Source organism: Bidens hawaiensis, unplaced genomic scaffold (assembly GCF_021521415.1).
Source record: "Bidens hawaiensis isolate Kalapana, Puna unplaced genomic scaffold, B.hawaiensis_p1.1 tig00001461_1, whole genome shotgun sequence".
Classification (NCBI taxonomy): domain Eukaryota; kingdom Viridiplantae; phylum Streptophyta; class Magnoliopsida; order Asterales; family Asteraceae; genus Bidens; species Bidens hawaiensis.
In genome coordinates this window covers 2,510,587-2,520,979 of record NW_027491082.1, presented here as the reverse complement: position 1 = coordinate 2,520,979, position 10,393 = coordinate 2,510,587, and the positions used below count along the sequence as shown (strand labels likewise).

The 10,393-nt window shown below is 34.8% G+C and overlaps 2 protein-coding genes and 1 pseudogene across 2 annotated transcripts; all 3 read left to right on the top strand.

The window, feature by feature from the left end:
* Positions 1-288: 288 nt before the first annotated feature.
* Positions 289-2,269, top strand: LOC143577826 (heterodimeric geranylgeranyl pyrophosphate synthase small subunit, chloroplastic-like). Its single transcript, XM_077061554.1, has 2 exons — positions 289-702; positions 1,500-2,269. Exons 1-2 carry the CDS (start codon positions 361-363, stop codon positions 2,163-2,165), a joined length of 1,008 nt encoding a protein of 335 aa, XP_076917669.1. The 5' UTR covers positions 289-360; the 3' UTR covers positions 2,166-2,269.
* Positions 2,270-6,869: 4,600 nt separating this feature from the next.
* On the top strand, positions 6,870-8,535 carry LOC143577833 (uncharacterized). Its single transcript, XM_077061559.1, has one exon. The coding sequence runs from the start codon at positions 6,883-6,885 to the stop codon at positions 7,879-7,881; it is 999 nt and encodes a 332-aa protein (XP_076917674.1). The 5' UTR covers positions 6,870-6,882; the 3' UTR covers positions 7,882-8,535.
* LOC143578756 (uncharacterized) lies at positions 7,950-9,001 on the top strand (annotated as a pseudogene).
* Positions 9,002-10,393: the final 1,392 nt, after the last annotated feature.

Sequence of the window (10,393 nt, the reverse complement as noted above, 5' to 3'; positions counted from 1 at the left end):
TTGCAATCCGATTCATGTCTATTAATCCTGATTAATCGCTAGTCTCTACACCACCGCCCGACTATTGCCTAGCGAGTTTTACAACACTGAGTATTCTAAATTGTATACCCAGGGGAAACTACAGTTAAGCATCCATCAAAAATGTCAGAATTACATTCATTTTTAAGAATATTATTAAGTATTAAATACTTTATCTGCTTTTTCTTAACAATTTACATCTGCTAGAATACCATCACAAACAATAGTACCATGTTATTATATAATGTCTGCAAATTGTCTCTAGATAGTATTTATCATATTTTTGAATCCTTGAATACCAAATGAAACTTGTAAAGTTAATCGGTGCAGAGAGAAAACAAAATGGTGGTGTTTGCAACAGCCATAACTTCATGTCCTTCTTTACATATCCCGAAGAGGCTTTCAGTTACTCGACAAGCAATCAGATGCTCTTCGACTGCATCATCGGTTTCTGCTGTTAACTTTGATCTTAAAACTTACTGGTCAACTCTGAGAGAAGAGATCAACCAGAAGCTTGATGAAGCTATACCTGTTAAGTACCCTGCTCAGATCTATGAATCCATGCGCTATTCAGTTCTTGCAAAAGGAGCCAAAAGAGCACCTCCCGTTATGTGTGTTGCTGCCTGTGAGCTCCTTGGCGGTAACCGCCTTGCCGCCTTCCCCACCGCCTGCGCCCTTGAGATGGTATGGTATATGTTTCATGAAATGCTTTCACCTTTTTTCAGTGTTTACGGAACCGGACCGGTTAAGTGTATTTGAACTGCCCTCATTTGAGTTAGCCAACTACAGACCGGGTGATGGTCAGACTGGATTTCAAATTTTTATTTTAGCTTTTTCTTCAAACTTTCATACTGATTCATTTAATACATTAGTCTCTATATATAATTTTTTTATAAAGGCTATATATTTTATTATCATTTGGTTTTACTAGTGAAAAATAGAGGGTTTAGTTTTAATTTTTTAAAAAACTAAATTTTCGATTCGGTTTCGGTTTTGCTATCAAGTATCAACCAAAAACCGAACAGAACCGTTCCAATGATTTTAAGTGATTTATAAGAAACTGACCGATGGTGTAGTCCAAAAGTTTAAAGGCCAAATATGTAATAATCAATTAATTAATTAAAAAGTTTTTAGCCCATGCTCAAATTCATTATTTTTGATCATTTTTTCTCAGCCCAAAATTTTCAAGAGGATATGGAAAACCCTAAAAAGTAAAAACCAAATCCAAACAAATCATATTTTAAAAAACGAAAACCTAAAAGATCGAAACCGCAATTCGAAACCCAAAAACCGAATTTCTGGTCTTTGGTTCAGTTTTAAGCCCAAAACCGTCCCAAACCGACCTATGCACATACCTAGTTGACCGGTAAATGGCTTGTGGGATGACCGATCTGGTTATGAAAACATTTCCTTTTTTTTCAACCAGCTATTATTAATTGTTTTTATAGATGATATCGTAAGTTGTAATATGTGTTTTATAGGTGCACGCGGCTTCATTAATCCACGACGACTTACCATGCATGGACGACGACCCATCCCGACGTGGTCAACCATCCAACCACACAGTCTTCGGCATGGACATGGCCATCCTAGCTGGTGACGCCCTGTTCCCACTTGGATTCCGCCACATCGTCTCCCACACCCCAACCAACCTTGTCCCGGAAACCCAACTCCTTCTAGTCATAAACGAAATTGCCCGAGCCGTGGGCTCCACAGGCATGGCTGCCGGCCAATTCGTTGACCTTGAGGGCCCCTCAAACGCCATTGACTTCATACACGAAAAGAAGTACGGTGAGATGGGTGAATGTTCCGCTGTGTGCGGGGGGCTTTTAGCAGGTGCTAATGACGATGAGATCCAACGGCTGAGAAAGTATGGGAGGGCGGTTGGGATTTTGTATCAGGTGGTTGATGATGTGTTGAAAGCGAAGTCTTCAGTTGATGGTGAGAAGGTTTTAGAAGAAAAGAATGGGAAGAGTTATGTGGGTGCTTATGGGATTGAGAAGGCGATTAAAGTGGCCGAGGGTCTTCGAGCCGAGGCTAAAGAAGCTTTGGAAGGGTTCAAGAAGTATGGTGAGAAGGTGTTGCCGTTATATAGTTTTGTGGATTATGCTGCTGATAGAGGTTTTAGCTTTGCTGATCAGGTTTGATTCTTGTTATTAAAGTGTTGTAACTTTGAATAATAATCATAATTCGATCCATATATAAGTGGTTCGCATCATCATATGTTTATGTCAATTTCCTTCCATTGAAATCGAAGGATAATTTGGTAATTTGTTTTGTTTCTTTAGAGGTTTCAGTTAACCAATTCAGGCAAACCAGGTTTATGCCAAATTTTGTTAAGCTAAGATTTGTGCTATAATGGGGAGACGAGAGTATAGGTTTACTGTTTGTATCTAACGATTGTAAAGTAATCCGAACGGAAAGCTTGAACTTCAAAATACTTGGGACAATTAATGAGACGGGTATTCGGGTATGAGATTAGATTTAAAAAGGTTTTAAGTTTAGGACGCTTATATTAAGCATGTCGATCATGCTTAATGGACTATGAGTCTTGGTCTTTAGAAAAATAGAAAGAAATTAAGCCCGCCCATCATGCTCATGGGTATATTAAATAACGTTTCATCAAGTTTGTAATCATTGTCACGTTCATAAGTCTAATATAATTCTTTTTCCATTACATTTTTCTTGAAGTGAAAAATGCTTACCAAGTTTATTGAAGATTATAGTCATGTCACATGGTTGGACTTATCGTGTCTATTGTCCATATAATCTCAACAAAATAAGGGTGTGGAACAGAAAAATGATCCCTTATTAGAGATATCTTAGTGTTATTAAGTTACTATAACATGTGCATCTACAAAAGCAAATTATTCGTATGATGCATATGCCACTGCAACCCCTCTTGAACCTTAGATCAGAGCTTTTTGTAAGCATAAAAAGGGTCACTGTGGTAGAGGCTGTAATGAGAAGCAAGATTGCCACATGACTCCTCCTCTTGAATTTTAATCGAAACCGAATTTTGAGGAAAAAATGCATAGGTAATTTTGCAACTTGATTAAGGTTTATTCGATCGAACAAAACGTTATATAAAAATATGTAAAAAAACGTCATATTTTAAGCATAAAAGAAATTACCTAAGTTTTATTTATTTATTTATTTATTTTTTCAACGACCAACAAAGAAATTATATTATAACTAACAAGACGCTAGGAAAACATACAAACACCAGCCAACCACAAACTTGACCACTCAACTACAAAAATTACACTTTAAGGCAACACCAATCCTTCTAAGACTCGTCTTCTTCCCCCCCCCCCCCTATTTTTTACCCAAAGAAAGCCCAAAACTTTAATTTCTTCAATCAACCACGATAGTTGAATCGGCATCCTACGATGAACTAGAGCAATATTCCTCTTCTTCTACAAGCACCGCGCCGCAATTAAGCAAGCCGCTTGAAGAGCATTAATTTGCTTTGTCTCTAGAGAACCTTGAGAACTTGTGAACCTCCAACAAATCTCGAAAACTAAACAGGGAAAACGTAGACATTTTACACCATTGTGAAATCATACTCTGCAAATATTTGACAAAACCATAGGAAATAAAAAATTGTGCTCCACCTACTCTATTTCACCACAAATTGGACATAGATTTGAACATACTGGGAAATTCCTTTTCGCCAAAGCAACAAAAGTTAAAAGCCGACCAAGAACAGCCCGTCACAAAACTTACCTTCTTTGGAACCAACCAGCCAAGAACATGTGTGTTATTTTTCAAAATCCAATTACATGATTTATATATATTGTTTAACTTTTCTAAAAATTGCTTGCGTATAAGACACCGAACAAAATCTGGACACATCTTTATAACAAACATGCAATATATGGTTAGTATATAATACTATATATGCTTCTGTACCATAAAACATGTTTGGAATATGCTTGCTTCAATTACTAACCTGCCACACATATATGATACATCAATTTAAATAAATCTTAACATATTAAAGAATTTTTTAAACTCAACCAAAATGAAACCATAAACATTTCAAATATATAAATGCATCAACCGACAGCTTGATAATGTACGGCTAAGTGGCTCAACTCAAGCCGAGCCGTAGCTTTAACAAGTATTCATTTCGTACATTAAAAGCAATGCAACACAAGGAGTTCTTGACACCTATCATGCCTTGGTTTACAAAGAATATCAATTAAAAAAAGATAATATTAGTGTCAATGTTGTAAAAGTCGTTAGGCGATCCTAGACGGTTGACTGAGGAGTTGCGAGTACTTGGGAGTAGTCGGGGATTACTCGGAAAATACCTAAGGAGTACTCGGCCGAGGCAGGGAGTACTCGATCTAGGGGGGAGACTCGGCCGCCTATTCGGGAGTTTTACAACTAGCTTGTAGTCGTTTGTGGCAAGGGTGTTGGTGAAGGCGTATTCCCATATATGATAGGCATGAGGGAGTTTTCCTTTTTATCTTTCGTAGGTGTTTGCGATAAGGGTGTCGGTGAAGATGTATTCCTAGTGATGTGTAACAACTTCGATTTAACACAAGTTAAGCATAATGGATTAAGTGAAAATGGTGGCTCGTAAGTTAGATATATATAAATTACTTTATGCTAAGAATGAAAGGATCATGTAATGAAAATCATGCACGAGAACTTAATGAATAAAGGAATTTTGGTGATTAAGTTATGAAGAAACAACTATTTTCACTTAGGTTATGAATTTTCAACCCGGCATTTGAGAATATGTCAATGGGTGAAATCACTTGAATATCGTAAATGACCTAAAATGACGAACGCATATGAAAATGTGACTCGATAACGAGTTATGACATAGTGAGAAAATGCGAATTAATATTTTGAATTAGATCATTATAACACACTTATCGATGAGTACGTAAAACAAATACTCTTGTCATATTTGAGATTTATTATTTGAACAAAGTAACTCGGATCGAGATGATAAATTTAGATGAGTTATTTTTGGAAAAAAAAAATAATAACTCTATTTTTATTTGATTCGTATCAACGCGTAACTGATACCCCTTTAATGACCGAAAATAACTTATTATTGGAAAATTAATTAACGAGACAAGTTATTTCGCGACTGATATAAATGGATTGATGTTATAAGTTTTTTGGTCACTTATAAGTAAAAACTAGGATAATAACTCGTGTTACACACGAGTGGAATACATATCAACAAACAATATAAAATATAAACTACGCATTCAGTCAACACAAATATTTAACATTAGTTTTTTACCCTCAGATGTTACAAAAGATGTTAAACTATGTATATAACATAAAAAGAAAATTCTTTATAAATAAACAATGCAATAAATAAGAAATAATATAACATAAATGAACCATTAGACCTGAAAAAAATAAAAAACATATATTAGTAAAAGATTTTGTAATATTAATTGAAAACTAAGTTTACAAATATATACCAGTTTTAAACTGTATCACATTAAGTTTCCGAAAATCTCTTTGTAAACAGCTTTATTTAATTGTTCTTAATTGTTCTAAAGAACGTTTTTTTATTTTTTCTTTTAGAGTGGTTTTATAAATAATTTTCAGAGATATCTATATTTTTATAGCATTTTTCATGTTATTTCTTAATAAATAAATAAATAAAACTTAAAAAACATTTGATTTGATCACCATTCACCGGCTCTTCTTCTTTCCTCAATAGTAAATTAAATCATTGACAAGGTGGTTATAAATTAGAATAAATAGACTTAATCATGGAGTTAATTGCATTAATTTGAATAAATAAATTTAAATGAACAGAAACTTAAAAAGAAAGATATACATCTGACAAGGTGGTTATTAATTAGAATAAATAGACTTAATCATGGAGTTAATTGCATTAATTTGAATAAATAGATTTAATTGTAGAATTAATTGAATTAAATTGGAATGATGATTTTAATTTAGTGGATTAAAAATAATTGTGAATATGTGGAAATTATTGATATGGAAATGTGATTACATGGAATCCTATATGGATAGGCTAGAATAAGGACATGTGGAGTATAAAATTATTATTAAGAACAAGAAGTGGTAACGTTCACACATAAAAACTTAACAGATCGACTCCGCTTATTGCATTCTTGGTTTAAAAAAGCGCGCTTGAGGCGAGGGTAGGCGAGAAGCAACCAAAGGTGAACATCTAAACGCTTTTGCTTACCTAAGGCGAGCTCTGTTAGAAAAACGACCACTTTATGTGTTTTTTTCGGAGCGAAAAAGCGACGCTACATGCACAAAAAGCGTTCAGTTCTTTGTTGGCCCAGCCTCTAAAAAAATTCACATTCAAAACCCATGTAAAAAATAGAACGATCAGTTGTTAAGTTATTTTTCTTAACCTAGTTTCTCCCTAAACCTCACCTCAACGATCGGTCTTCTCTTCTCTCATGCACGCACACCCTCATCAGTCATCTCTTCAATCAACAATTACTTCCACTCAAGTAAGTAACTAATCTCAGTTGATCAACTTTGATTTTTGGTCTTTGAGTTCAACTGGTCACTCAATTAGGTATTTAGAATTCTTTATTTGTTTTATTTTTACTATTGATTTGATTGTGTGAAATCTCAATTGACGAACTGCTCTTCCAGACTGCTACTAATTACTAAATAGGAACTGAATGTTAGTGACTAGAGACTCATATAGTTATATACTGCATTAGTTGTTTTGGTTAACCTTTAATATGAATTGAATGTTCCTTTTATAAAAATTTAAAGTTAGTTCTTTTTGGCACTTTATTGGCAATTTATTAACTTTACTAAGAATTGAATGTTATGTTTTTAATGTTTTATTAATATATTTCTTACTTAGTTGTTAGAGTTAGAGAAATGGATAACGGTGTTGATGTAGATGCGCCATTGGAACCTATGACGGGTGACTCGGGTAGAAAATATGGTACATGTGACCCTAATAACAAAAGTCGATTCATTTGCGACTTTTGTGAAAAACCAACTACAGGAGGAGTATATCGGTTAAAGCAACACCTAGTTGGTGGGTTTACAAATGTACTTAAATGCATGAAGTGTCCTCTGCATGTCCGTCAAGAGATTCGCGACTATATGTTAAAAAAGGCCCGTGCTAAAGAGGTGATGAACCCTTTAGAAGGGGATTATGTTTTTGATGATGAAGAGGAGGAATGCGTGATTACTAATCGGAAGAGGGCTAGTGGTTCGGTTCAAGAAAATGTGCCCAAAAAGCAAAAGCCTATAAATACGTTCTTTAAACCTGAAGATACGCTCAAAGGTAGAAAGGGAGGAAAGAAACAAACGTTAAATGAAGTATGTAAAAAAGAATTGAGAGAGAATGCTTGTAGGGAAATCAATAAGTGGTTTTGTGATGCACGCATTGCTTTCCATGCGGCTACTTATGATAGTTTTCAAACTATGTTTAATGCGGTCTTACAATATGGGTTGGGATTTAAAGAGCCTTCCATGTATGAACTAAGTGTACCTTTACTTAGGAAGGAAGTAGAAGAAATCAACATGCAGATTGACGAACACAAGAAAGAATGGGCTAGCAAAGGCTGTTCTATTTTATCGGATGGATGGCGAGATTCCACCGTTCAAAAGGATATTGTGAATTTTTTGGTTAACTCCCCAAAAGGGTCTGTGTTTATGAAGTCCATAGATGTATCAGAGATTACAAAGGACGCTCACACATTGGCTAGAATGCTTGAACAAATGGTGGACCAAGTCGGCAAAAAAAATGTCGTGCAAGTTGTAACTGATAATGCATCAAATTATGTTAAAGCGGGTAAGTATGTTCTTTTTAGTCGACTATTATGTTATATTTGTATTATTTTAATTTTCTATATTTTCTCTTATTAGGGAAAATCTTGCAATCAACAAGACCTCATTTATATTGGACACCGTGCGCAGCACACTGTGTTGATCTAATGTTAGAGGACATTGGAAAGATTCCCAAGATTAAGGGGATGCTGAAATCGGCAATGTTCGTGAATGCATATATATATAATCACATTGGTCTTGTGAACATGATGAGAAAATACACAAATCAACGCAATTTGCATCGACCCGCAGTGACTCGTTTTGCAACATCATTCATCACCATTTCTCAAATGCATAAGCAAAAGAATAACTTGCGTAAGATGATCGTATTTTCTTAATTCACAGCGAGCAAGTGGGCAAAAGAAGCTGGTGGAAAGAAAGTAAATTCTACTTTTATGAGCGAAAATTTTTGGAGAAATATAGTATATGCTATCAAGTTGACCGTACCTCTTTTTAAGGTCCTAAGACTTGTTGACGGAGATAAAAAGCCAGCCATGGGTTATATATATGAGGCTATTAAAAGGGCTAAGAATACCATTAAAGAAAATTTCTCGAGCGAAGTGGACTATGTTAAAGCATTTGAGATTATTGACAAAAGGTGGGAATGCCAACTTCGTCGACCTTTAGATGCTGCCGGGTATTATTTGAATCCTGAATACTATTATGAGGATGAAGACAAAGCAAATTCGGGAGAGATTTCGGGAGGCGTTATGGATTGCATCTCTAAATTGATTCCCGATGTGAAAACTCAAGACCTAGTCAGCCACCAGTTGGATGCATATAAACATGCTACGGGTCTTTTTGGTCATGCTATGGCTATAAGACAAAAAAAGACTAGATCTCCAGGTAAACAAAGAAAAACTCAATATATTTTGCGTCACATTGATACAACAATTTTTTTTTATACTAATTCAGCATTTGTATCACTAAATGTCTGCAATGATCGCCACCATCATTATCATCAATATGACATCATCTTGGCAACTAATGTAAAATACAGATTAATTTTATTAAGTTACACCATTTTTCTTTTCATTAAAAAGATCAAAAACCTACAAGTCAAAATGGCATGTTGGTTACTGTAAAATGTGGGTACTTAGTTTGACGTGGCATGTCCATTAAAAGTTACACCATTTTTCTTTTGTTTATAGCTAATTGATGGAGTTCTTTCGACGGTGATACTCCAGAGTTACAAAAGTTTTCTATTCGGGGTACTTAGTTTGACATGTAGTGCTACCGGTTGTGAGAGAAATTGGAGTGTCTTCCAACAAGTAAATGATCAATTAAATATGCATTCTAATATATATATATATACACACACACACACATTACTCCGTTGTTTGATAAAATTTTATTTTTTTCACAGCTTCATACAAAGAGTAGGAACTTATTGGGACAAAGCCGATTACATGACATGGTGTATGTTTCGTCTAATCGTGCATTAAAGTGACGATATCAAAGGGCGGACACCATAGACCCAATACTTTTAAATGATATTGATGAAAGTAATGAGTGGGTGATGGGTTGTATGGATGAAGAAAATGAGGAAAGAAATGCCACAGATTGCATGAATGACGAAAGTAATGAGTGTGTTAATGAAGAAGCTACCGGCACAGAACCGACTTATTCCACTAGATCAAAAGGAAAAAATGTTGCTTCCTCTAGTTCCACGGCCCCTACTCCTAGAGTACAATTGATTGATGAAAGCGATGAAGATATAGAAGAAGAGTACATCGGTGTGCGTGACGATGGCATGGAAGAGGACGAGATATTTGGAATTGACGTTGATGGTGATGATAGTGTAGAAAGCTTCTAATTTTAGCCTTTTGATTTTGCTATGAACTCTTGAAAATTGAAACATTTTTGGATAATGATATTTTGGAAACACTTACGAGTACTTTAGTACTCAATAACTTGTTTTTATGCCACTTAAGATATTTTGGCGAGTAATGTGGTACTCCAAAACTTGTTCTATATTACTTTTGGTATTCAGGGATATATATGTGGTGATGTTTTAAATGTTTAATATATATTATAATGTGGGTTGTATATCATATTTAGTTTATAAATAATTAAATATTTTTTTAAAATCATGGTCGCCTCATCTTCAAAAAGCGTTTGCTTTTCTGCTTTTCGCTTTTCGCTTTTCGCCTCGGCTAGGAACTTCATCGCTTTTGTTCGCCTCACGCTTTTTTAATCCAAGATTGCATTGCTAAGTAAAGTCCCTTTATGCGTATATTCCAACATATAATAGTTAAAACTCAAATACAAGAAATGGGAACCTGGTTACTAAGAAATGAGTTTGCGCTTGAATTTAAGGAAAAAATTACATGGCAACAACCCCATTGCACGGGTTCATTCCTTTATCGGTTTAAAGTATAAACTGTAAATCAAGCCATTGGTACGTTTTGAAATTTCCTAAACCTATCGACCAAATAAAAAGAAAATAATATACTGACAACAAAACTAAACTATTGATCGGTTGCAAAGTTTTAAAGTTTCAAATCAAATCATGAACACCTTAAACAAGCTTCCTAATATTTCCACAATT